The 27,522-nt window shown below is 39.3% G+C and overlaps 1 protein-coding gene across 3 annotated transcripts; it reads left to right on the top strand.

The window, feature by feature from the left end:
* The first annotated feature begins 4,865 nt into the window (after positions 1 to 4,865).
* Positions 4,866 to 27,449, top strand: LOC117421209 (mothers against decapentaplegic homolog 4-like). 3 transcript variants are annotated; one of them, XM_034035310.3, is made up of 12 exons: positions 4,866 to 5,130; positions 10,165 to 10,594; positions 13,290 to 13,464; positions 13,774 to 13,803; positions 15,382 to 15,594; positions 16,417 to 16,536; positions 16,818 to 16,931; positions 19,023 to 19,088; positions 19,906 to 20,089; positions 20,233 to 20,401; positions 21,842 to 21,980; positions 26,264 to 27,449. In XM_034035310.3, the coding sequence occupies exons 2-12, from the start codon at positions 10,355 to 10,357 to the stop codon at positions 26,473 to 26,475; spliced, it is 1,662 nt and encodes a 553-aa protein (XP_033891201.1). In that variant the 5' UTR covers positions 4,866 to 5,130; positions 10,165 to 10,354; the 3' UTR covers positions 26,476 to 27,449. The 3 variants fall into 3 exon arrangements, with proteins under 3 accessions (XP_033891201.1, XP_033891203.1, XP_033891202.1); XM_034035312.3 differs by having other exon boundaries at positions 19,038 to 19,088; XM_034035311.3 differs by having other exon boundaries at positions 4,866 to 5,018.
* Positions 27,450 to 27,522: the final 73 nt, after the last annotated feature.

The following is a 27,522-nucleotide window of genomic DNA, read 5'->3' on the forward strand; positions in this document are numbered from 1 at the left end:
GTAGACCCTGGATTACACCACTGCCCGCCTCATATCTAACCAGTAAAGAGTGTCTCCAGGGATGCTTTATGAATTATTCTAAGCATGAGTGACATGCAGGGAGATAGCTCTGGTTGTTTAGAAGAATTCTCCAGAAGATAACACATATGTATTCTTTTAAATGGTTTGTGAAAAAGGATTGCCTCAACAATTTTGAACAAAAACTATATAATTATAATTAGGGCTTCTGTTTTTTGTTTTTTTATTAATTTCATTTTTCTGTACTTTATTTTTTAGCTATTTTCAAGTTATATGTAAATCGTTTTTTTTGTTTTGTTTTTCCGGTGCTTTCGATTTTTGTATACTGTATGAAATTATTGTTTTCGGTTATTTTATTTTTTTTGATATGTATAGTAACTTGACAGTACTTACACACTTCAATTGTACCGTCTTTCCTTTGCTGTCTTCCATAACGAAATCTTTATGGTCGCGGGCATATTCTTATGGGTTTTTTGTGTGTTTTAGGCATTTATTTATTTTTTTTACATTTCGCCACAGTTTGCAATTCTTTTTTAAATTCCACGAGTGTGTAATTCCCTATCGATCTGTAATATAACTTTAAATCTAGCGAGCAAGAACAATCCTCCGTTTCTTGTAATCTTAAATCTTGCATGCTTGTTACAACCCTCCATTAGAAATGTAGGAATTTGCTTCCACTCAGTTGGGGTGGGTTTAAAGTATTCAAAACGAATCAATGCAAGATACAAGTAAGGAAGGAGGGGCATTGCCCAACTGCACTGGAAAGTGTTTTATTATTATTATTTTTTTATTTTTTTGGAGGTTTATTTTTATTTATTTTTTTCATGGGGAAAGGGGTCAAGTCAATGTGATTTGAGTAACCATGTCCAGTGTTTTTCAGGTGTTTATTGGATGTACACTGATTTAATTTTTTATTGTATGGGGGTGTGTGACAGAGAGCGAATGAATCCAAGTCACAATGTCCCTCCCAACCTGTGAGGGCACAGTATAACAGGAACAGTGTGCCCCGGACTGGATGGTTTGACAGTTCATTCCAGGGTCAGTCGGAAGTCATCCATTCAAAAGGGGGCGAAGCCACAATACTAGAAGTCAGCACCTTACTGTGGTAGGCGATGCGTCAGTCATGGATTGGAGGAGACGTGATTGCTTTGTTATGGTTATGGACGGACCTGTAAAAGGAGTCATATGTTTCAGAAGTCAAATAAATAGATGAGCAATATTGATGAATTGGGACATTGTAACACATTTTATTAATTATGCAATGTCAACCAAACACAGGGTTTTACAAACACAAACAATTATCTTTTGTTTCTTCTTCTATTTGTGATTTTTTCAGTATTGACTTCATAGTAACAATGTATAATGTTTAGTCTTGCAGCAATGACATCCTCAGGCAAAATCTTAAGCACTGTCACAGTGAAGTTCATGAAGTGGCCAGAGGCATTTGCAACCCCAGATCAGGAATCGGAGACAGTGGCAGAAGTGCTGCAGGAAGGCTTTTTCTGCCGGTTTGGAGTACCACAGGAGCTGCACTCAGACCAGGGGCACAACTTTGAAAGCTCTCTGCTTTCCTGTCCAACCACTCTCTGCTCGACCCTCTCCAATCTGGCTTCCGCTCTGCTCACTCCACTGAAACCGCCCTCCTGTCTATCACCAACTCACTAAACTCTGCCCGAGCTGCCTCTCTCTCCTCTCTGTCCTAATTCTCCTCGATCTCTCTGCTGCCTTTGACACTGTCGATCACTCTATTCTACTACCCTCTCTCGCTGACCTGGGAATCTCTGGCACTGCTCTGTCCTGGTTCTCCTACCTCTCCAACCGCACTTACCAGGTAACCTGGCGTGGAGCAACCTCCACACCTCCCCTTCTCTCAACAGGAGTCCCCCAAGGGTCAGTCTTGGGTCCTCTCCTGTTCTCTCTCTACACCCGTGCCCTGGGCCCCCTCATCGCATCCTATGGTTTCTCATACCATTTCTATGCTGATGATGCTCAGATTTTCCTCCTTCCCCACCTCTGACTCCACCATCCCCTCCCGTATCTCTACCTGTCTGTCTGCTATTTCCTCCTGGATGCACTCGCCCTCTCAACCTCTCTAAATCTGACCTCCTTTTCTTTCCCTCCTCCTCCTTCCCCTCCTCTAAGCTCTCTATCTCTGTTCCTCTGGAATCTACCACACTCTCTTCCCTCCTCCTCAGCTAAGAACCACGGAGTCACCCTGGACCCCTGCCTCTCTTATTCCCAGCACATCTCCACTCTGGCACGCACTTCCCGATTCTTCCTGAGCAACATACGAAGAATCCGATCCTTCCTCACCTACTACGCCACCCAGCTCCTGGTCCAGGCCTTGGTACTCTCCCGCCTAGACTACTGCAACTCCCTCCTGGCTGGCCTACCTGCATCCGCCACCCAGAACTGCGCTGCTCGCCTGGTGTTCTCTCTGCCTTGCTTCTCCCACGCAAATCCACTGCTCCACTCACTCCACTGGCTCCCAATCACTGCTCGCATCCAGTTCAAGACTCTTGTACTAGCCTACAGATGCCTTGACCAGACTGCACCCAGCTACCTCCAGACCCTCATCTCTCCCTACACCCCCATTCGACCTCTCCGCTCCTCCTGACCTAGAAGACTGGCTCTACCTCCTTTACGCTCCCCTGCCTCCAGAGCCCGCTCCTTCTCCACCCTCACCCCGCAGTGGTGGAATAACCTTCCTACAGATGTCAGGACTGCCCAGTCCCTGACCACCTTCCGGCGCCTCCTCAAGACTCCCCTCTTCAGACAGCACCTGTAGAACTCCTCTTTTTTCCCCCTGGGCACTTATCACTCTTCCTTAAATGCGATTTAGTTGCTCTTATCTGCCCCCTATCTTACTGCATTTAATCCTGTAATTTAGAGTACTGTAATCTGTCAAGTGTTATTTAATCTGTAGTATTTTGTATTTAATTATATCCTGATGTAACTATCACTGACACTGTTATCTGCTCCGTTATTGAATCGTATTTTGTCATACTTGTACTTGCTAGAACAGAAGTCATTGTATTTATCTTGCTCTTAATTGTATTATTACTTGTACTATGATCCTTGAAATGTATTTTTGTTTACGACTGTAAGTCGCCCTGGATAAGGGCGTCTGCTAAGAAATAAATAATAATAATAATAATAACTTTGAGTCCTGGGTCTTTGCAGAGATGTACCATCAGACCCACACCACTCCGCTGCACTCCCAGAGCGACGGGCTGGTGGAGCAGTTTAACTGTACCCTCTCTGCACAGTTGTCACCGCTAGCCACCAGAAAGACTGGGATGTACAGCTGCCCCTGGTCCTGTTAACATGCCCCTACTATCGTGCAGGAGTCGACCAGCTGCACTCCTGCTTTGATGCTGGGCTGAGAGATAAGAATCTCGGCTGAGTTACTGTATGGCCGGCCATCCGATGCTGCAGAGGATACCCCAGATCGTCTGGACACCACGCGTTGCATTTCCTGCGGCCGGTTGCAGGCTGCAGGTGGCTGCCAGAAGCGGTATTACGCCCTTCGGGTGAGGGGACGGCACTTTTTGGCTGGAAAGTTTGTCTGGGTTTATAGCCCCTGTCGTAAGCTGCCCCAAGCTGGACAGTGCTTGGTTGGGGCCTAGCCGGGTCCTGGACCAACTTGGGGAGGTGACCATGGGCCGGAAGGTGGTGGGGGCATAGAGACAACCTGGGGGCTGGACCCTCAGACTCACCTTTAACCGGGACTTCTACATTGCCAGCTGGCTCTGACAGCCAGCAGCCTGCCAAGGTGTCCCGCTGACACCCCATCAGTTGTCCCTTTTCGTCGGCCACAATGTCACACATGTCTGCCTAGCTGTCTCCTGGACTTTGTCTCCTCAGGGACGAGGAGAACTAAGGGGGGGGGGGGGCTATGTAGTGGCGGGTGCAGGCAGACCTGAGGGTGTGTGTGGATTCAGAGTGGAGAATCGTGTGCAGTGAGCTGTATTACTTGCTGTGAACCTGTTGCTGAAAATACAGAGCCTGCCCGCTATTGAACCGTGCTGTTGTCAAGGCTGCCTTCTTTTTCCGATGGCAAATTTCATCCAGTGCCACAGTATTTACACTGATATATAGTTATGCACTTGGATCTTTAAAAGATTTTGTATTGTCACTTACTTGTACTGTTAAAGTTGGCATGTATACTTGTATAGGCTATTGTTTTTCATGTATTAATACAGACCCTCACATGCAGGAATATAAGGTGGTGTAAGTAGTACCATGCATGTCATTTATGTATTTATATTTATCTCGCTCTTAATTGTATTATTACTTGTACTGTGAGTCTTGAAATGTATTTTTGTTTACGACTAAGTTGCCCTGGATAAGGGCACCTGCTAAGAAATAAATAATAATAATAATAATAATGATGAACTCTAACCATTATTATTATTATTTATTTCTTAGCAGACACCCTTATCCAGGGTGACTTACAATTGTTACAAGTTATCACATTATTTTTACATACAATTACCTCTTTATACAGTTGGGTTTTTACTGGCACAATCTAGGTAAAGTACCTTGCTCAAGGGTACAGGAGCAGTGTCCCCACCTGGGATTGAACCCACAACCCTCCGGTCAAGAGCCCAGAGCACGAACCACTACTCCACACTGCTGCCCCGTTAGATCACATTTTGGTGTATCTAACTGATTATCTAATTACATTTTTGTATTTTACTGTTTAAGAACATTGATAAAAAAAAATAAAAAAATAGAAGTAATTACATTTCTATAATCTGGCAACCAGCTACAGAACTCTGCCAACTCTATATATAGCACACAGACCCAACCCTTCGTCGAGCCCGCGCTGCAAAGCAATCCCCACCCACGCGTGCTCGTGCCATCAAAGCAATCCCACCCACCCAGTCGTGCTCGTGCTCGTCAGCAGAGCGGAGCCTCCCTGTGCCCATGCGCGGTTCGCCATGTTGATAACACTAACAACAGCACCCAGAGAGAACGGCGGCGGATGGTTGGAGGTTGGTCTTGAGGTTTTTCTCTCCATTGTGCTAAACTTCCACTTTGAATTTAACACCAGTTGCAAAGACATCGCAACCCAGATGAGTGTAGACCCCATCGCGTCACATACAGGTACGGGATCTTAAAATAAACAATGAAGCTGGAGTGAAAATAGCCGAATTAGCGCGAGTTATCCAATCCATCCGCAGGAAAAGTTGAAAGTTTCTGTGTTTTTGTTCTGTCGCCAGCTGCAGCAGGGCGGAATTAAGGAGACCATTTAAAGACAAATGGCATCCGTGGGAGAGCCCATTCAATTTGATTCGGGTAGCGTTGGTGGTATTTTGATTTTATTGTTGTTCATTTGTTGGGTTCAATAAAGCGTCTTTGGAAGGAGGCTGTTTATTTTGCTGCTCGTGTGTTGTAATTGTTTTATATTAATTGGGGAAGCCGGTGTCGCATTACCATCTTACTGTTTTGTTTTTAAATTATTTCATGAACGTGGTTACAGTGCATAATTTCACAAAATTAAGGATGGCTACATTTCACCCAGTACTGAAATGATGACACTGTCTAAAAGCCCGTATTAAAGTCAATTACTGGGTTGTGTTTACGTATTCTTGAGACTTGCATCAGCGAATTACAAATTTAGATAGAGCACAGTAATCTGTACAGCTATAAGATAGGTACTGCATGTTGTGTGTTTTTTTTTTTTTTTTAAATGTTTATTGTTGGAGAGTTTAATACACTACTGGTACTTTTAGATTTGTAAATGTTTACGAGAATATTGGTTGTTTCTAATATAAACTGTTTGCATACTTGTACTCCTGAGCATGTTAAAATACGTACATGACATATCAGTTGAGTACCTTGCAGAAATAAATGGAAATACAGTATCAGCAATTGCAAAATTGATTTGTGTACTAACAAATAGTGTGCCGTTTTCAAATGTTTATCTTGTCTTAATATTCCCTACAACTGATTACGACAGTGATTAAAATATTTAAAATAATCAAGTTGTCACATTTTCACATTTTTTAGTTTTAGTAAGAACCCTTTTGTATTTCAACAAGATTTACGTAATGGATACCTATTTATTGATCTTAACTTCAGTGAAATGTAGTTATATTAAGCATTTGTTTAGATAAGATTTAATGTTTACGGCACACTTAACTCACACACTCAAATAGAACATTCTGACAATATTTTTGTTAAGCTGTAATAGGTAATTAAGAAATAAAATTAGGACAATACATGCATTTTGAATTTATTTATGAAATATATAGGTCAAAATGTTACTGCCTACTCCGTCGGATGCAATAGGCAGTGGAGGGTGTGAAACAAACGATGTTGAAATAACAGTTAGTTTAATAGTGACAGGGTTTAAGTTTCGGTGATTTTATTTTTTACATTAAATAGTAATGGTAGGAACACTTAAATGTAACTCCGCGATTGTTTTGGTTTATATGGAAGTTATGCATCCTGGAATGGTTATGTGCTTCTCATTTTGCAGCTGCTATTAATCTGAATGAATCAGCAGCTTTATGTATTGTGCGTTTGCAGATCGATGTTAGTTGAAAGATAGGATTTCACAATTTTACCCCAAGACTCCAACCTTGTGGAAACTGATCTGCTGGTCTGATTGAGCAGCATCTGGACTTTGCATGGAAAACATATTGATTTGCTTCTTGCTTTTCCCTGAATCCTGCATTTCTGCCTTGGTTTTCCAACATTTTATGAACCAGCATCTTGAGCATTTAAATCCGAGATACATTTAACTTTTTATCTTAACTTGTGCAGGGATATCTAGTTCAACTAAAATAATTAGACAGAATGCCTAGGCAAGCAGCACATCTGCATTTGCCTAAAACATAATGCAAGCAAAGGACAAACAGTATACAAAGGTTATAAATAATTAAGAGGGTAAATCCCTCAACTAAATGCTTTGATAGGTTATGTAGAGGCATTGGCCAAAAGGTGAAAACCCCTTGAATATGCAGCACACGCGTTTGTGAAAATGGAATATCCCACACCTAAGATGATCTTGTTATGCAAATAGCATTCCTGCTGTGTAATTTTGTAATACATATAATATATGCTGCTCCCCCCTTGAAAAGCTATTTGTTACAGTCACAGTTGATCAGATCTGACAGACTTTCATTTGTAGAGGGCTGATAGAAACTGTGCAGTTTGACTGTTGGCAGGTACTTTCAGCTCCAAAACTGAACAAATTACTAATGTCTGAGATGACTAGATCTGTGGGCCACTCTGGAGAAGTGTCTTTGCTAAAGATTTTCACTTGCAATACAACTTCCCCAAAACATTTTATGACACTCCAGAGAGTATGGCACTGAAATACCTGAGTGAGTCAATCATTGCTGCAGTATATACTAATACCTGAACACACAGATTATTGACTTAGCCTTCAAAGAAGACAATTTTTCCATGTATCCAGGATTACCACACAATAATGCCCAGTTTTGGTGGTCTGATATAGTTGCCACATTTCTCATTTTATTGTCAACAGTAAAGGCTGAAACTGGCTACTCTGCACAGCAGACACATACATATTGTAAACAGAAATTAAATAGAGTGCATTGCGGAGTGGGTTGAGTTTCAGATTCGACACAGTGTCAGACATCTAGTCACAACCTACACCAGGGCTACTCAACCCTGGCCCTGGAGGGCTGCTGTCCCTCCTGTTTTTGTTCCAGCTGTACCCTAAATTACTTACATGGACCAATTAAGTGCTTAGAAGCTTAATTGGTCAAATTAATCAATTTAGTTTACCATTAGAACAAAAACCAGGAGGGACAGCGGCCCTCCAGGACCAGGGTTGAGTAGCCCTGCCCTACACAATTCATTCTTACTTGGTTTTCTATAATAAATGACACAACACAGCAGTGGAAATGTTATCTGAATAGTTATGTGAATAATAAACTTGTTCCAGGGTGCTGTATCCCACTTTGCTGTTGTACATTTTGCCAAACAGCCTGTTTTAGAATATCGCTGTCTGTGAGAATCTAACAATCTGAAAAATGTGACCAATAACAGGGGGGGGGGGGGGGGAGATCTTGTTTCACATATTCGGTATGTGTTTCATAGGTCTTGAATTTAAAAACCCAATTATTTCTGGCCATCATTTTCTTCCTCCCATTTGGTTTACATAATAGCCTACATGGGGCAGCAGTGTGGAGTAGTGGTTAGGGCTCTGGACTCTTGACTAGAGGGTCATGGGTTCAAATCCCGGTGGGGACACTGCTGCTGTACCCTTGAGCAAGGTACTTTACCTAGATTGCTCCAGTAAAAACCCAACTGTATAAATGGGTAATTGTATGTAAAAATAATGTGATATCTTGTAACAATTGTAAGTCGCCCTGGATAAGGGCGTCAGCTAAGAAATAAATAATAATAATAATAATAATAATAATACATACAACTTCTTGCATTATTTATCACCCATGTCACATGCTGTATTTCCCCATAATCTTTAAAACATATTGGTACACGGTTGCAGTCGGTTATAAATAATAAACAATTTAGCTTGCTAAAATGTATAGCCGGCACTATTTCTGAATGTAGAACGTGGGAAAAAGTCTATAACTGTTTTGACTAAGCAATGTTCCAAAAAATAAATGTCAGAATAAATATCTAAATTATTTTCTTTGTGGATCACATATAAAGTGTAACAGAAAACCAACCTAATCTTATGATGCTGCACGTACACCCTCAGAAGATATTACGTTTCATAAAATGATGGTTCAGCACTACCAAGCATGCTATTTTAGTTCTGAATAGGGAACATTGTAACTTTTTTCTACTGCTGTGCTGTGGGCAGCAGGTGGATGATATTCATGTTTCATCCAACCAATTTTTTTGCCTATAGTACATCATGTACCCAGTTTTGAATAGTTACATTTTAAAAGCTGAAAGGTTGTGCAAAAGCAGATGGCATGGTTACACAGTTCTTGAGGATCTCTTCCTAATGTTTTTCACTTTTAGCAAATTGTTTTTCACGTCATGGGCTGTAGAGCCAGGCTTTTTGTAGAACGTTTAGATTTTTTTAATAATCTAATTTTGTCTTTGAAAGCAGGCAAGCGTGGAGTATTTAGCAGCATCGTTGCAGTGTTGAGGCAGTGTGGAGTAGTGGTTAGGGCTCTGGACTCTTGACCGGAGGGTCGTAGGTTCAAATCCCTGTGGGGACACTGCTGCTGTACCCTTGAGCAAGGTACTTTACCTAGATTGCTCCAGTAAAAACCCAACTGTATAAATGGGTAATTGTATGTAAAAATAATGTGATATCTTGTAACAATTGTAAGTCGCCCTGGATAAGGGCGTCAGCTAAGAAATAAATAATAATAATAATAATAATAATAATAATAATAATAATAATAATTATTATTATTATTATTATTATTATTATTATTATTATTATTATTATTATTATTATTATCTCCAAAACTTAGCTTTTAAAACTAGAGGGAATAGTTCTTGTGTTGGTTTCATTTTTTTATGTTTCACATACAAGTCGAAAGCAGTTCTGTACACCTGAGACCCAACTATTTTTCAGTAGATTGCTTTACCTTTGATCTAGGTACTGCAATTGTTTTTGCTAACTGGTGTGACTAAAATATGCTTGTGATCACAAAAGTTGACAGTGTTTATTGTTCTCTGCTGTGGCCAGATTGACAATTTTCCCAAACTAAATATAAATTATTTCAGAATTTAAGTTGGTTTTAACAAAGCAATGCTCCAATAGGGTAATAAATGAATTACGAAACTTTAAAAAACAGAACTTGGGAATTGAAATTGTACAAATACACATAGAATGTAATTTTGTAAATGTTTTTGATCAATATATTGTCATTTTGTGATTAATAAAACTCTTACAGTCAAGAGCACATTTTGCACAAAGTAATCTTGATAAAATACTTAAGAGCTCAAAGTTTGTCACTGTCAAAGATTATTCATTCTTTAAGCTTATCAAATTATAACTACACAATGATCAGCAGGGAGGTAAAAGTAATTTTATTATAGTTGATTTGTAAAACTTATACAAATAAATAGCAACATTTAATGTATCCATATTTGCAAATAATTAGATGTTTTATCTCCTGAATGTGTTCCAGGAAGCATTTCTGATTTCATCTTTTTCTTTCTGTTTTCCAGGTTACCTTCCAGGCAGTTGGGTTTGTGAACTTATAGGTTTTCTCAGTTTGATTTGGCTTGGGAACAACAGGCAGTGTGCCTTGGTGCACTGTGCACACATTCCTACAGACACTCATCCCCCCTTCCCTTTTTTCTTGTTTTTAAATTAAGCACAGTGACTTTTCAAAGCGGTGGACGCCACATAATTAAAATGTCCATCACAAACACACCGACAAGCAACGATGCTTGTTTGAGCATCGTTCACAGCCTCATGTGCCACAGGCAGGGTGGGGAGAGCGAGACCTTTGCCAAAAGGGCCATTGAAAGCCTAGTGAAGAAGCTGAAGGAAAAGAAGGATGAGCTGGACTCCCTCATCACGGCTATCACCACCAACGGAGCTCATCCCAGCAAGTGTGTCACCATACAGAGGACACTGGATGGGAGGCTGCAGGTAAACTAGCCTGTCCTGAATTGTTTTGTATTCTGTTCACAAAGTACCTTTTACAAAGATACTTTTTTGTCACTTTATAAATAACTATTTTGAATTATTTAACGGGTTCCCATTGTACGACCAAAATCCAAGGTCCCTGAAATATATTCACACAAATTCAATTGCTTCTGCTGCACTCCCACTTCCCAATTCATCTTCTACAAAACACGTAACTCGACTTAACAGCCTTGTTTTTGTATATCAATTCTGAAAATGATTAAATGTTTTTCAGAAGCTGGTACTGATCCGTCAAACAATCGGTTCAAGGTTGTTGCTTGAAATGGCTGTGAAACACTGTTTTTATGTATAAATGATCATTCAGTATTGCATTTTGTGCTTTCCTATCACCGTTAAAATATGCCTTCATTATAAATTTTGGACCGCTTTTAAACTATTAGGGCTGCAACAAAGGGTACATTTTGACCTTCGAAGGCTTGGAACACATTACCAAAGGAAGGTTCAAACCTTTGGTACTAATTTGCATAATTTACTGGTGATGTCACCATAGCTACTTGTTTATATTTGATTGAAAATCCTATTTTACAGGTAATCCATATAAATTGAATAAAACATTCGTATGTAGTTTAAAAATACATTATGTTGAACAGTAGTCATGTTTTTATAATTTAAATTAAAATACACATTGCTTTTCTATACGTAATTGGTGCTGCTTGTGCATAAGCTTGCATTGCAGCAGCACTAACTGCAGCGAACTTAGGCAAAACCAATTTAATTTAACAGTCACCGTTCCAAGCAGGTTATGTCAGTCACTTACTATTACTACTACTAATAAGAATAAGAATTGTAAAGTGACCCCAGAGATTGGATCTGCCTCCATGGTACATCAGCAGTCGCTTGCACAGTTTGCATTGGTCGTCTGGGCATTTAACAAAAAAAATCCCAAACAGCAGAGGGGTTTCGAGACGTTGCTTTCAATACAGCTTTGCTGTCGAAATGGTGAATGAAGAAATTTGCCTCTGGTTAACACGGGCTGGAGGGGGGAGGGATGGACAGTGCTCAGTTTTTTCAAGATTAAAATTATTAGTGTTAGCGTGTATTTTGTATGTTTCAAACATGTTCTACCGTAGCACTTCCCTTACACTGTATTGTACACTAGGTATTCAGTACATGTTTTACTGAAGCACTACAACCGCTATAGGTACCCCCTGCTCCATACACGGCAGCGGCACAGAGTTATAAAGATTTGGTTGCATATAAAGATTTGGTTGGATTTTAATACAGCAACTTTTGTTTATGTAATACGCATTATACAAATATGAAAAAAAGGAATTTTGCATGTGAGTGACATTTAATGTGTGATTTATAGTATTCACACATTGTCAAATTATTTCTGTTAAAAGAAAGAAAAAAAAAACACACTGTGCTGTGTGTCTGTCATCTGATGAACCTTCCAAGGTTTAAAACAATCTTTGAATTCCTGGCTAGCGAATGAACCTTCGAACCTTCTGATATTATCCTCCTCCAAAAAACAACCCAGCATAAAAATCCTGTTTCTGGATTCTCTATTTAACAATCCAGCATTCGTTGTTAAATTGTTTGAACCAACTGCTAAATCACAATGGAGCCAGTTTATTACTCGCCTTACTTATTCATAGGTTTCTGAAAGAGTACTCTGTCGAAACTGACTTTGTAGTAGCAGAAAAACTACTAAAGTGTATTTTGAGAAGTGAAAGCATGTTTAGCACACAGGTGGTAGAGCAGACTAGATGCACTTCTGTGGTACTGGAACTCACTTTTACAGTAGATACAAGTAACCCTCTTTCTATCTAATGAATCGTCAAAGGTTGAGTGCTTTGCTACATAATGCGGTTCCGTAACTAATTTAATATTCAAACGATGATTACAGTCATTCAATCCTGGCATGCACTTTATTGTATTAAAATGGTTCTGCAGGAAATGAATTACGATATGCTAATAGGGACAAGACAGGATTATTATTTATTTCTTAGCAGACGCCCTTATCCAGGGTGACTTATAATTGTTACAAGATATCACATTATTTTTACATACAGTTACCAATTTATACAGTTGGGTTTTTACTGGAGCAATCTAGGTAAAGTACCTTGCTCAAGGGTACAGCAGCAGTGTACCCCACCTGGGATTGAACCCACAACCCTCTGGTCAAGAGTCCAGAGCCCTAACCACTACTCCACACTGCTGTATGATTAACATGTGTTAATCAGGTAATACTTTTCCCCCCAAGGCTCATGATATTACTATGTTTCAGCAAGCAAGACATTTCCACAAATAGCAAGTTATATTTAAAGTTAAGGCTGTAGTGCTTTGGCATGATCCCATTGAGTCTAAAATAATTGCTGTGAATGCCCAGGTTTGGTGTACTGTGGCTGTATCATAGTCCTACGTTATTGTGACTTGTAGTAACTTACATTTTATTATACCACGCCCAGGCAGAATAGATTTTCCTGTAATTAAATATAATAGTGCATTTTTATTTTCATATTTGTGATACTTTGGTAGGTTTCATTGCATTTGATAGGCTAGGCTTGTCATGCCCTAGGGATGTATAGTACAGCACAAAATGACGGATGCATGCATACACACACACAAACAATTTTTATATGTAACTGTTCGTATATTTTTGTGACCTATTTTCGCCTTGTGTGTTTTTTGCTAGGTTGCTGGTCGGAAAGGGTTTCCCCATGTTATCTATGCTCGTCTCTGGAGGTGGCCTGATCTTCACAAAAATGAACTGAAACACGTCAAATACTGTCAGTATGCCTTTGACCTGAAATGTGACAATGTCTGTGTCAACCCTTACCACTATGAACGGGTTGTGTCACCTGGCATAGGTAAGCAATGTCTGAGACCGGTGCAGGTCAAAACAGCATGGACACACCTCTTTGGTTTTTCATAAACCTCATTCAGTTGTTTGTTTATCTATTTTTTTCTACTTGGGTCGGTGGATTAGTATAGTTAAAAAGCATCGGTATTTAGATACACGCTATTTAGTTCATTAAACATGCGTCATTTTCTGTAATACTCATTTCTTTTTGTATCAATAATGGGAACAGATTCTATACTTGTAAAAATCAGTTTAAAGCTTAGCATAGAACACTTTCTAAAGAAAATATATTTATAAATTTCACTTCTTTTCACAGACCTTTCAGGATTGACATTACAAAGTTCTGGTAAGTAAAATGCTTGTTAATGAACAACAGAATTAATATAAATAAGAAAATAACGTGGATGCATAATTACATTTTTTTAAAGTAATTTTTTACTTTAGTCACGCTGCATTGTACAAAAGTTATGCTATGTGTTCTTATTCCACAATCCTCATGTTCTGTTTAAAACCTCTAACATCACAAAGGGACATTTTCAGATAAGAAAACTCAACAGTATAAAACTAGCAAAGAAAAAATTATCAGCACCTTTCTACAGCTAAGTTGTTTCTTGCTTTTTTTTTCTTCTCTGGAAATGTGCCTTTCAAAATAGCGCAGCCTGACATTTTATATATCATAACTTTTTAAATAATCATCTGTTGGTCACTGGATGTTTTTTTTTGTGTGTGTGTGCGCACATCAGTGCTCATTCCTCAGTCTTGCAACAACATGATCGTATACCACAATTGCAACATATGTAACACTTTCAGAGTTTCTTTCCCAAATTAAAATGGGTAAGAAGTATGAGCATACAATTTAAGGAATTTCTCCTTTTACGCTAATGCCTAATAGTGTGTGAATATGTTTGTGTTCTAATGTATATAACAAGCCAGAATTAGATTATAACCATTTGTTATAATAATATAAATTATTTTATTTTGGAGATTAATTCCTAGCTGGTTGCAGTATGCCTTTTAAAATATGTTGACTGATAACACTTTTCGTGATGGCATTTTTGTGGACTTCCCTGCATGCAGCCAGCCTATGAAAACCTTTTAGTTCTGTAAAACTAGACAATTTATGACAGACGTGACGTTTTAATGCTGTTAGCAAGTAAGGTCCTTTCCATAGATGGATGGCCATTCATGTTGCAATTCAGACTGTTTAGATATTGAAATTTTGATTAAGTAAAACCATAGTTTAAAAAAAAAAAACAACCTGCAAACTTGCTACTTTTTCCCTCTGGCATGGGGAGCCTATTTGTGCTAAAACTAATTAGGCTAATAGCAATTATATATAAACTATCGACTATTCTATTTGTTTTTTTATTTTAAAAGTGGTGTTTTAAATCGTAAGTAAAAACAGAAATGTGAGAAGGGCAGAGTTGACAGAAAACAATACATTGAGGCACACAGGTTGAGTCATGTTAAATAATTTGAGTGTAAACTCAAAGTGTAAATAGGGTTTTAGAATTTTTTTAATCATGGTTGAATCAGCACTGGACAACAGCGGAACTTTTGATCATAGCAGTTATGGTATTTCTCATACAGATCATAAGTGATTGTAATGAAAACCTCCACCCATATGCACTGTATCTGTAAGGAGGCTGTGTGGTCCAGTGGTTAAAGAAAAGGGCTTGTAACCAGAAGGTCCCCGGTTCCCCACCTCAGCCACTGACTCATTGTGTGACCCTGAGCGAGTCACTTCACCTCCTTGTGCTCCGTCTTTTGGGTGAGATGTAATTGTAAGTGACTCTGCAGCTGATGCATAGTTCACACACCCTAGTCTCTGTAAGTCACCTTGGATAAAGGCGTCTGCTTAATAATAATAATAATAATAATAATAATAATAATAATAATAATAATATATTGTTGTTTGTTTCAGCTACCTCAGGCCTTCTAGTGAAAGATGAGTTTCATGAGTACGTGGAGGGGCCGCAGTCCCTGCCCAGTGAAGGGCACTTGATTCAGACCATTCAGCACCAGCCGAGCAGCCGGCCTGCCACTGAGGCCTACAACACACCAGCCATGCTACCGCCTTCAGAGTCCAGTAGTTCCAGCTCCACCAACTTTCCCAACATTCCTGTGGCTTCTTCAAGTAAGGCATTTTCTAATGTGAAATGGATATCTTCTTGGATATCTGCATGGAAAGCTAGTGACTGAGCTGGGACTGAACCGCTGATCTCCTGGCTTAGTCCTTTGCTCTCAAACCTTTAAGACCTCATCTGTATCCCCCTAGTTAAGAAGATCAAATTGTTTAACCAACGTATCAGATTTCTAAAACCGGAAGCTTGTGTACTTTACGACCTATGTTTTTTTTTTAACTAGTTGCATTAAATGAGCACCATTACAAAGAAAATGTAATTAAAACATTATTGCATGTTTGTATATTTTAACCTGAAACAGTCAAATAGAATGTTAAAATGGAGAAAATATATTTTAGCATAATTGCCATCAACCAATGCCAGAGCCACAGTCATATGCACATATACATATTACTGAATGTGCTTGAATAATACATATATCATTCGGAGGGCAAGGGAATTTGTGTTGAAATAAAATGACATACCTTATAGGAGTAGCACAATTAGGGTCATGCAACTAAATATGTATATGTTTCTCCATAGCCTTACCGAATACTGGCCCAGTAATCCAACTTCCTTTCAATCTTCTTGTCTACTTTGTGCAAACTGAATTAATGAAGTAATCTAGTTCTCTAGTTTGGTATCCCCTGTTAATTATCATGCAACTTCTGTTTACATTCAAGCAGAAAACACATACTGTACATATATACACTGTAATATCTATTAAACCATAGGACAATCATGATGTTTTCATGTGCTTGTGTGACCTAAAGCTTAATGTACATCTAATGTAAAGCAGTCAGTAAGCGTTTTCTGATCATTTTTGTGCTCGCCAGGCCAGTCCAGCACTATGTTACCAGGAAGCCACAGTGATGGGCTGCTTCAGATTGCTTCCGCTGCTCAGCCAGGATCACAGCAAAATGGTTTCCAGGCACAGCCTGCTACTTATCACCACAGTAAGTTTGGCTACCACTGATATAGCTGATGAATCCACTTGTGTTCTTGTAAACCACTTGTCTGATTGATTAATCTGTACCTGGGCATATGTTTTGATTGTTTTATATTTTCCACCTACTGTGGATGTAGGGCATTGTAACCTATGTTCACAGTACACCTGTATGTGTTTTTATATCTGGCATGGGATCTATGTGTCCTGCACCTTTTTTTATTATTGGAAATCAGTTTAGTGCAAAATTTCCAGGTCTAGATATAAAATTGCTGTGTGTTTTGTCTGCAGACCCAACTTTAACCTGGTCAGGAAGCAGGACAGTAACATATACTCCCAACATGCCCCACAACCAGAATGGACATCTCCAGCACCACCCACCCATGCAACATCCAGGGCACTATTGTAAGTGGATACATACACAGCTTTTACAAGGCGCTGACTGTTAACCATAATGCACAAAGACACCGCTTCAGTATTGTCGTAGTCATTCAGCTAGTTGCATGTTTAAACACAGCTTTAATTTTGTTGCAATTTGACTGTTAGTGCTTTGACCAAAGACTGCAGAATCATTCATTTCAAACCCATTAACAGCCTTCAATTTGACCCTTCACCTTAATGCAGAGTTGTAACGAGTCACCAAAATTGGGACTTGAGTTTTTGACGTGCCAAGCTTGAGTCGAATCACCAATCTGGCTTGAGTCACTTAGTCATTAGTTCTGACCAGTGCCTAATTTGTAAAGAAAGAGGTGCCGAGGCGCAAGCAATGACAATAATACCGTCCTTAACCCTTTCCGGTCCAATGCCGGAAAAAGCAGAGAAAACCATTCAATGGCCGAGTGAGACCGATAGGAGCTGAGAGAAGCCAAAAAAAAAAAAGGGGGGGGGGGAATTTTGAGCAATACACATAGCCCCGGCACCACAGAGAACATGGCCATAAACAAACAAGATAGCTGCTTCTGCATCCAGCGCTCAAAGAATATCACTGACATTTGCAGGGCTATTTGAGATGTTATAATAATAAAATTGGAGTTGGAGTTTGGTGATAAAACAAGTGATCAGGAGATGATTTGTCAGTATGAACGACTATGAAGAGGTATGTGAAAAATACAGCGACCAAGGGGTGGGGCGGGGCTGGAGATGCAGTACTGAGTGTCCTGTTGATATGCAGTGCCTTTTAAACCTGTTTTACTGTGGGGGAAAAAAAAATACCTTTAAACATTGCGTCTAAAATAAACTGTGCGTGTGTAAATAAATTGGACCTGACGAGCTGAATAAATGGACCGCAAAGGGTTAAGAACCGGACATTTAAAATCATGACACGTTTATTTGAAAGAGTGTTGTACGTACTGGTGTTTACATTCACGTATTCTACATCATATACAAAGTAGTAGTACGTGCAGAAGAATTAAAGGCAACCACAGGACAAATAATAAATAATAATAATAAAAAAAGCCAGTACACACGTTATGGTTTTGCATTTAAATGGTTTAAAAAAAACAAACAAAAGGCATTCAGAGGACTCCAGAAGGATGACATTGATTGAAAAATTCTAAAGACCTATCGGTATGAATTAGTGGCAGTTACCGATGCTATGTTTTGAATGCAGTTTATACATATTGTCGCTTTACAGTGCTGGCAGGATGCAGCCTGCTTGTTTCTCTCCCGGTCGACTGTATAATTATTAAAAGCGAGCTCCACCACCACAGGTACATTTAGTGTACTCTCCATGTTGTAGTTTTGTTTTTTTCGTGTCTGTGACAAAACTCAAATGCTATTTTCCTCAGGATTTTCTGTGATCAGTGATCAGAAATCTGTCTTTGCTTCCCGCCTACACATTTGATTCCGGTGCTCCCTGCTGCTTGTGACGTTATGGTCACAGAACGGTGCTATAGGCTAGAGAGGTGTTTTCTATTTCCTTAGCAACTGTCTTAACAACCAGGCAGGAACCTGTTTATGAAATGCAAGATGACTGTGTGTGTTAGAGAGGGGCTGCATGTATTGAAAATGAAATAAGTTTGTTATTGATTTTATCATAAAGACAGTGACTCGAGTCAGATGGAGACTTTTTTGCGTGACTCGAGCAGAGTCACATCTTTTGAGCAGGGACTCGAGTCTTTGCTTGCAGGCACTCGAGTCACGAAAAATTGCGACTTGATTCCGAGTCTCGTCATTGTCTCGAGTCATTACAACTCTGCCTTAATGTGAGGCTCAATGTACCTACCAAAGGACAGTCATTTAATACACTGTGGAGTTCACAGCTGAAGATGTTTCTAAAAACAGAAGTTAGCCTGTATTATGTTTTTGTTCCCTAAACTGTTTAGCTCATTAAAACAGACTGTATATTCTTAGTCTGGTTAACTGGTCTATCTTAGAACATTATCTTTAAATTCGACTAGGCTAACTATTAAGTTAGTGGTAAAGTTAGATGGTGTGTATACAGAAAAATTGAGGGAATTCTTTACCTGCTGTAACAGTACCCTAATTCATTTCCAGTCTCTTCTTTTCCAGGGCAAGTGCACAATGAACTTGTTTTCCAGCCACCAATATCTAACCATCCAGGTTAGTTTGTCTGAGATTTAAAATATCACTTCTAGGCTTCTGTAACTTAAGTATGGCTGAACTGATGCTCTTGATTTTAAGAAATTGAATGAATCAATTAGTTTAATGTATTAACTGCTGTATAACAATAGTATGTCTTTGAACCCAAGTCATCCCGGAGTTGTAGACCTCTAAAGTGCTTTCTTGCATCTTGTGGATCTTTCAAAGGGCCCTTGTTAGTATTTGTTGTGTTTTTTTAATGTTGCCAGCATGTGCCTTAAGAGCTTCCACTAATAGCTATGTGAGAGCAGTTCATTTATGACCTGATCACCCACTGCCATTCAGTCCTGGACCTGCCCATTGTGGTGAATTGTGCAGTGGATTTGTCCAAGGTTAAACCACTGAACACATTTCACATGTCACCTGTTTTAAATCAGAGTTCTGCTGCACTCCCGAGCCCATTCATTTATACATCCAAGTACAGACTTCTGTACTGAAAACTAGATGGAATTTTGACCCCCTATTTAAAATCAAAGTGTAAACTTGTAAAATGTCGAGCTGTGGCTTTATGGTGTGCCAATTGGCAACTTCTAAAACTGCTCATCGTCTGGGGAATAAAATTGACCGTGACGCCTTGACATATCAGCTGGCAGGGTTCCTAAACATCATCATGGTGACCTCTGTTAAATTATTTATCTAATTCTCTGAAATGAAAGCTTGTGAAGTAATTAGCTGAGGTTTTGTAAGTGTATTACAGTAAGCCCTTTTCAATAATTTTTTGGAGCAGTAGTATTGCTGTGTTGTGTTTAAGACTTTATCTGGATCTTTTCTTTCCCAGCTCCTGAGTACTGGTGCTCGATTGCTTATTTTGAGATGGATGTTCAGGTGGGGGAGACCTTCAAGGTGCCTTCAACCTGCCCCATAGTCACCGTGGATGGCTACGTAGATCCATCTGGAGGAGATCGCTTTTGTCTGGGTCAGCTGTCCAACGTTCACAGGACAGAAGCCATCGAGAGAGCCAGGTTAAAAAAAAAAAAAAAAAAAAATCATCAACTCTTGCTTCAATCAAGTATAACTTGTCATTTTAAATCAAAAGTACAAGTTTACTTTTTATTTCATGGTGACGATGTCTTCACTGCTTGTCTGCTTTTCCCCCTGTGGGCAGGTTGCACATTGGAAAAGGTGTACAGCTGGAGTGTAAAGGAGAAGGAGATGTCTGGGTCAGGTGTCTCAGTGATCACGCTGTTTTTGTCCAGAGCTACTACTTGGATAGGGAGGCTGGCCGAGCACCTGGGGATGCAGTGCACAAGATTTATCCAAGCGCTTATATAAAGGTAAGAGTCTTGTAACAAAATCCTTCCCTGATTCTGAATGCATTGGTTGCCTAGCCACTTTATTTGATATTTAAAGAAGATTGGTAAGGGGGTAGGCATTTGGCTTAGAGCATGTATATATGTAAAGACAGGACCTTGTTTTTAACCTCTCCAAAACCTTAAGAGTTTTCAGTAGAGCTGTGCATCGGCAGTGTCGTACGATACATATCGAGATTCGAGGGTCACGATACAGTATTCATCACGATAAAGTAAATTAAGTGTGAAATGATTCACAACCTGCTTTGCTTTTGTTTTCTGATTTAATCTTTTAAAATAAAATTATTCAAAACAAAATTACAAATATGTTAAATAATAATAAATAGAAAATCTAAACAATTTCTTTTTTTAATATTTTTGAAAAGTATACGTATTAAAAAATCTCTGAATGGCGAATTATTTTAAACCATATACCTGCCGGTATAATTCAGCAATAGATTCAGTAATATAAGCACTGGTAAAAAGTGTGTACCTTGACTCCGAAGTACATAGAAATCTGTTTCACAATACTGTAGGGACGCAAATGAAATGCAACAGGGACTGGTAATGTTTCCAGCACTCACAGATGCTTCAGGTAGTTTAGAACGAGTTAATGTTTCCAGTGTAAGTTTCATAGCGAGTAGTAGATGTTGTTATACCTGCATTTGCTCAGATCTGACATTGTCATCTTGACTGTAATGGCGATGAAGATTATCCTAAACTAATGTCCTGTTGGTTTGATGGTGTCTCTTTAAAATGAGATTTGTTTTACTGGTACTTGTGACTTGGCAAGAACATAAGGTAAATCCTTGATGTAAATCTAAAATCAATTAAGGCCACGCTCTTGATTTTTAAACATGCTGGCACACAGGTTGAATTTCAGCGTGTTGCCTTCCATCATTAAAATGATCCACACTAACCTGCCTCCGCTTTGTTCTCTGGTTTTGCTTCTGTGGGGCTCGACCAAACCATGCTTATTTTCCCTAGAAGAAACTCCTCTCTTATTGTGTGCAGATGTTCAGGTTATGATTTCATGCTAAGACCATTCTGGAAGTCTTTTTCCTAATAATTAGAACCCTTTTGCTTCCATCTTAATGTTATAGTGGTGGTAAGGCATAGCTCAGTCTGTGGGTTAGGAGTTCATTTTATCCATGGCAGGGGTTGATTCAAGTTGGGTCTAGAATGAGCGCTCTTGGACGGCTGTGCCTGGAAGGAATGCAAAAAATACTTGTGGTTTTAAAACAGATCAGAATTTAGTGGGACACCAGCACTGCTGACATTGTAATTTTGTTCACACTCGACGTACAGCACTGCCTTTCCAGACCATTTTAGTTCTTTTTTTTTTTGTGTTTTTAATCATATAAATAAATATGAGGTTTTTTGAATATCAAATGCAGAACTTGGCCTTGTTTTCTCCCACTGTAGGTGTTTGACTTGCGGCAGTGCCATCGGCAGATGCAGCAGCAAGCTGCCACAGCGCAGGCTGCAGCTGCTGCTCAGGCTGCAGCAGTGGCTGGTAATATCCCTGGACCCGGCTCTGTTGGGGGAATCGCTCCAGCTATCAGTAAGTTTGTGTTCGCCCTACCGTGATTATTTTAGTCTACTAGATCATTGAGCTCTTCAGGGCTAATCCTCATTGCCCAGATGGTGTAGTATTTTGCATTATAGCGGAAATACCCTTTATATATCAAAGGCTATATTTTAGGAACCACTTGCCTGAATCTTATCTCATGAAATGTTTTAAATGAACTAGTTGCTCCTGCCAGAGTTCATATCTCTGGCAACAGGGATGTAGTGGAGGCTTTTTGGATCCTGAGCAGCAGTCCTTGAATCATGATGAGGCCTGTCATGTATATTTATTAGAACTAATGAAAATTATACATGGGTGAAAGTTTTCCATCTATAGACGGAATTCTGCCAAAATAGCCTCTCCCAGGTCCATTCCTATGATTCCTTTAGAGATGGCAACAGCTAAAGTTAGCACCGGTGTGACTGCAACAGGTGGTGCTGGACAGTTTGTGGAGACTACAAAAATGTATTAAATATACTAGGCTAGGTAGTTTATTTTAGTTAGTTTTATTCTCTATTGGTTCAATTTATATGCTTTGGAAAAAAAAGGCGAGAGAGAACCAGACAGTGATTTGTTTGTTTATTTATTATTTTTTAAATAAGGAAGTTCAGTAGGTTCATGTTGCTGCAGGACCATGAACAGGTTTAAGCCCAACACCAACTTGGCATTTCCACACTAACGGGGCACACATGTGTAACATAAAGTTCATGATGTGATGTTCATCCTCCTCTTATCATATGCTCTAGAGTCTTAATGGCATAGAATTATTAAAGGGAAGATACCTTCTCATGTTGCACAAATGTTGCAGGCATTTTATACTCCATGCATGGTAACGCTGCGAATGAGGATGGACACGAGGCATGAAAAGAGCCCAGAAAATTACAATTGTGTTAAAAGTTTGTACATGACAATTTTTTATTTATTTTTTTTATATAAATTTAGTCGTCGCCAATTATTTTTACCCCGGTTTTCACCCCAATTTAGCATGCCCAATTATTATCTGTATCCCCGGCTCACCGCTCGCAACCCCCCCGCCGACTCAGGAAACGGAGGCTGAAACACGCGTCCTCCGAAACGTGCTCCTTCCAAGCCGTCATTTTTCGCACTGCAGATCCACAGCAATGCTACCAGACCTATAGTGCCGGAGGACAACACAGATCTGGCGGCTCCGCTGCAGAGCCACAGGCGCCCTATCGGCCACAGGGGTCGCTGATGCGCGGTGAGCCGTGGATTCCCCTGCCGACCTAAGCCCTCCCTACCCGGGCAGCGCTCAGCCAATTGTGCGCCGCCCCCTAGGAACTCTCGGTCACGGTCAGCTGTGACATAGCCTGGATTCGAACCAGCGATCTCCAGGCTATAGGGCACATCCTGCGAGGAGCGCCTTTACTGGATGCGCCACTCGGGAGCCCCCGTTCATTGACATTTTATTATGAACAGTCTTAAAACTCACAACTCCTGTATGGTATTCTTTGCTCATGAAAATGCTTATACTTAAGATACAAGTTCACTTTACCAGCAGTGTGCACCATGCTACCCAAAATGATACATCCTGGCAAGCAAATACACACAGATTGAATAAACAATAATTTATGGGGTAGTTTTGTCTGTCCATTTACAAAAAAAAGTTATTCCGTTTTTAGTTTGCAGTTTCGTTTGTAAAGCTGCTGTGGGCAGAGAACCGCTTTCTGGCTGAGTGATGGAAACAGTGTCTCTTACTACAGTCGGAGAGAGAATTACATTTCTCCATCACAGGCTTACAGTGCTTATCAAACAGTAATATAAAATGTGTAATATAAACAACACCTCTGCATAACATAAATAAATAGGATAGATCAAGGAAGAAAAGTTTTTCCTACAAGTGGATTATTGTTATTACTACCATGGTTACATGGAAAGGCATACACTTCCGTCCACACAGCTTTTTTGCAAGATATACTGAAACACGCGCTTCATCAATCTTGGTCAAGTTTGCTGTAAAAATCACGAAACTTATCTTTATTAATCCAGAGAGATGGAAGATGTAATCCACAAAATAATTACACTTCAGCAAGTAAGTGATTGTTCCTAACCACAATCACGTTCGCAACATGAAGGACAGACACCAACAGATCAATAACAATAATAACACTGACGCAAAATGAAGACTCTCTCTTCAGTCAGAAGTCAAAATCCTGGATAATGAATGGCGCTGTTTTGGATGAGTGGACAGACTTCAGGACGCAAGATCCTGTCCATGCAAAACCTTTATTAGTGATTTAACAAAATCCTGCATAACCCCCCCCCCCCCCCAAGAAAAAAACTTATTAATAAAAAGTACTTTGTTATTCCTTTCTAAAGACCGACCACTGCGTCTACGGTCCTCAACGTTGCCCGTTTCTTTGTGCTTCTTCAAAAGAGCTTGGACAGCGCATCTGGAAACCCCTGTCTGCCTTGAAATTTCTGCCTGGGAGAGACCTTGCTGACGCAGTATAAATACCTTGTGTCTTGTTGCTATGCTCAGTCTTGCCATGGTGTATGACTTTTGACAGTAAACTGTCTTCATCAACCTCACCTTGTTAGCTGAGTTTGGCTGTTCCTCACCCAGTTTTATTCCTCCTACACAGCTGTTTCTGTTTCAGTTAATGATTGTTTTTCAACCTACATATTGAATTGATGATCATTAGCACCTGTTTGGTATAATTGTTTAATCATACACCTGACTATATGCCTACAAAATCCCTGACTTTGTGCAAGTGTACCTAGAAGAATTGATGCTGTTTTGAAGGCAAAGGGTGGTCACACCATATATGGATTTGATTTAGATTTTTCTTCTGTTCACTCACTTTGCATTTAGTTAATTGATAAATATAATCTATTAACATGTCTATTTTTGAAAGCATTCTTACTTTACTTTTCACACCTGCCTAAAACTTTTGCACAGTTCTATATCTATATATATATATATATATATATATATATATATATATATATATATATACATACACATACACACATATATAGTAAACGAGTGCTTCTGACATGGCAAGTAATTTGAACTGCCTAGTTAAGGAATACTTACTTTCAAAAGAACAGTACTTGCTTTTCTTTAACACTTTCTGTTAATAAACTACATGGGAATTCTAGGTGTATCACTGTGCAGACATGCTATTGGTATTGGTTGTGCCATTTTTCGATACTTGCATGTATTTGTAATTAATGCATGTTCAGTAAGTACACTGAATTTTCCTACCCAATTCTGTCTGCTTGCAATTACTAAAACCTTAGCCCCCTAGCCAACATGCCCCAGGAGTTTGTCAAAATTATCACTGGCCACTTTCACCCATGATTTATAGCTTATTGAACAGGTTGCCTAAATTTCACAGAACTTGTCATGTCTAAAGTCATTCAAATGCATGTCCTACGTATAGATTTTAGCTGTTTCATTAGAAGCTTTGTTGTTGTGGGGGTGTTTTTTTTTTTTTTTTTAAGCATTCCTTAATGTAGGTTTAACAATGTGGGTCATGGTGATGAGCCACTACTAAAATCCTGTAACTCTGCCACATCATCTTTCCATTCCACGTTGATTTTCTTAATGTTCTTTTATGTGGTTTGTTCCATACTGAGGTCAATGAGTACAGCGTGTTGCATTGTATAATAAGGATTCTCTGATGTAGTATCTCAGAAAAAGTAAAGGCTTGATGTAGCTCACAGGGTTAGAACATGTCAAACATTTTCTGTTTCTTTCTCAAAGCAGAAAAACTTTATGAATAACATCTCTACAAGATGCACACAATTGTTTATGTAATGTAACTGGATTATTGTTTTGCATTGTGAACTGTAACCCCTGCTTTAGCAATTGCCATATGCTTGCCCTAAGCAACCCATAATAAAATATATGTAGCATATACAACTCAGAATATGAGGCCACAGGAACTAATCTAGTTTTCATAATTCAAAGAAAAAGGGAAAAGATTATTGTGTATCTAAGAACAGATGGTACTGGTAAAAAGCTCTCAATACACTTTGTACGAATAAACAAGATTACACATGTGAATTGAAGACCAGTAATTCATATTTATAACACAAAATGTACTTATTAGGTATCCAAACACTTTGGTATAAAAGCTAGTATAGGACAGTAGTATAATCTTTAATATACAAATTCTAACCCGATCAAAGTCCTATCACCTGGCAACAACTTGATTGACAGATGTTCTGGCTAATGCTTTCAATGTGTATAATCCAGTTATACCCTAAGCACCAGTTGGTTGATCCAATTACGTCCATTTCTTGTACAGGTCTGTCTGCTGCGGCTGGGATCGGCGTGGATGACTTGCGGCGGTTGTGCATCCTCCGAATGAGCTTTGTCAAAGGCTGGGGGCCCGACTACCCACGACAGAGCATCAAGGAGACCCCATGCTGGATCGAGATTCACCTGCACCGTGCCCTGCAGCTTCTAGATGAGGTCCTGCACACCATGCCCATCGCAGACCCTCAGCCTCTGGACTGAGCCCTACCGAGCCCGCACGTTGCAGGAGCCAGTTAGAACAGACTTACACAAATTTATGTCGTAACCCAGTGACGTATTCAATCCTCGATCTCCATATTCCTTTACAAACCGAAGCTGCAAGTAGAAATTACTAAACAATATTTTGAGCTTTGGTTTCAGGCTCTTGCTGTTTTCCTTCGCACCTATCATGTAAACAGGGCCTTGCTGTTTGTCTTACAAGACACCCGGACAAATAGGAAGAAGCAAGCATCCTGCTGGATTTCTCCTGCCTGGCACTGAAAAAAAATAAAATCAATAGAATTTACATCCCGCAACAAGCTCGTCAGTGTTTCAACCTTCAGCAGAATGCCATATAAAAAACAGATGCAGTTTCAAATGTGTGAAGGGGGCCTACTTTTTTTTTTTTTTTTTGGGGGGGGGGGGGGGGGGGTAAATAAAACCGTTATTTTAGCACTTTAATTTTTTTGGTTTTGTTTTGTGTTTTCTTAGATTAAAAAAAAAAAATTTGCTGAAAAGTTGTGCGCATCTTTTAACTTATGGATCTGATGGGTTTCTTCAGCAAAAGTTGAACTATGCACACATTTTGAGCAACAGATTTAGATATGTAAAACAAAAAAAGGAAAATAGATATAGTCAATAGTCTATTTTCCAGCACACAATGCTGATTCTATTTTAACACTAAAAACAAAATCAAAAACTATTCTGTTTTGACTTTTCTAATATACTTTTATTTTTTTTTATCATAAAGTACAGTAATGGTGAGTGCAGGTACCTAGCGTTTCCTGGATTATAAGGGGGTGTGGGGGGTACAAATAGCTTCACAATTGGGCAAATATCAACTTTTTAATGCATGTTAATGTTACAATAAACTATCGTAATACACATTTAGGTACCAGACTTCCTTTTTAAAATTAATCCCAAAATATTAACTTGTTTTCCTTTTTATATAAAAACAATAAAATGTGTTAACGTAACCAGAGTGGATCCATGCTCAGTTAAATTGGTTGAACTTTTATATGCTTGTATTCATTTTTGCATCCTTGAAGA

Source organism: Acipenser ruthenus, chromosome 1 (genome assembly GCF_902713425.1).
Source record: "Acipenser ruthenus chromosome 1, fAciRut3.2 maternal haplotype, whole genome shotgun sequence".
Classification (NCBI taxonomy): Eukaryota; Metazoa; Chordata; class Actinopteri; order Acipenseriformes; family Acipenseridae; genus Acipenser; species Acipenser ruthenus.

What these genes read in the sequence shown, in the direction of transcription:
- LOC117421209 (XM_034035310.3), top strand. Translation starts at nt 10,355, where the DNA reads ATGTCCATCACAAACACACCGACAAGCAACGATGCTTGTTTGAGCATC. An exon ending in CACTGGATGGGAGGCTGCAG is followed by an intron (nt 10,595 to 13,289) that starts GTAAACTAGCCT and finishes GTTTTTTGCTAG; the next exon opens with GTTGCTGGTCGGAAAGGGTT. An exon ending in ATCCAAGCGCTTATATAAAG is followed by an intron (nt 20,402 to 21,841) that starts GTAAGAGTCTTG and finishes CTCCCACTGTAG; the next exon opens with GTGTTTGACTTGCGGCAGTG.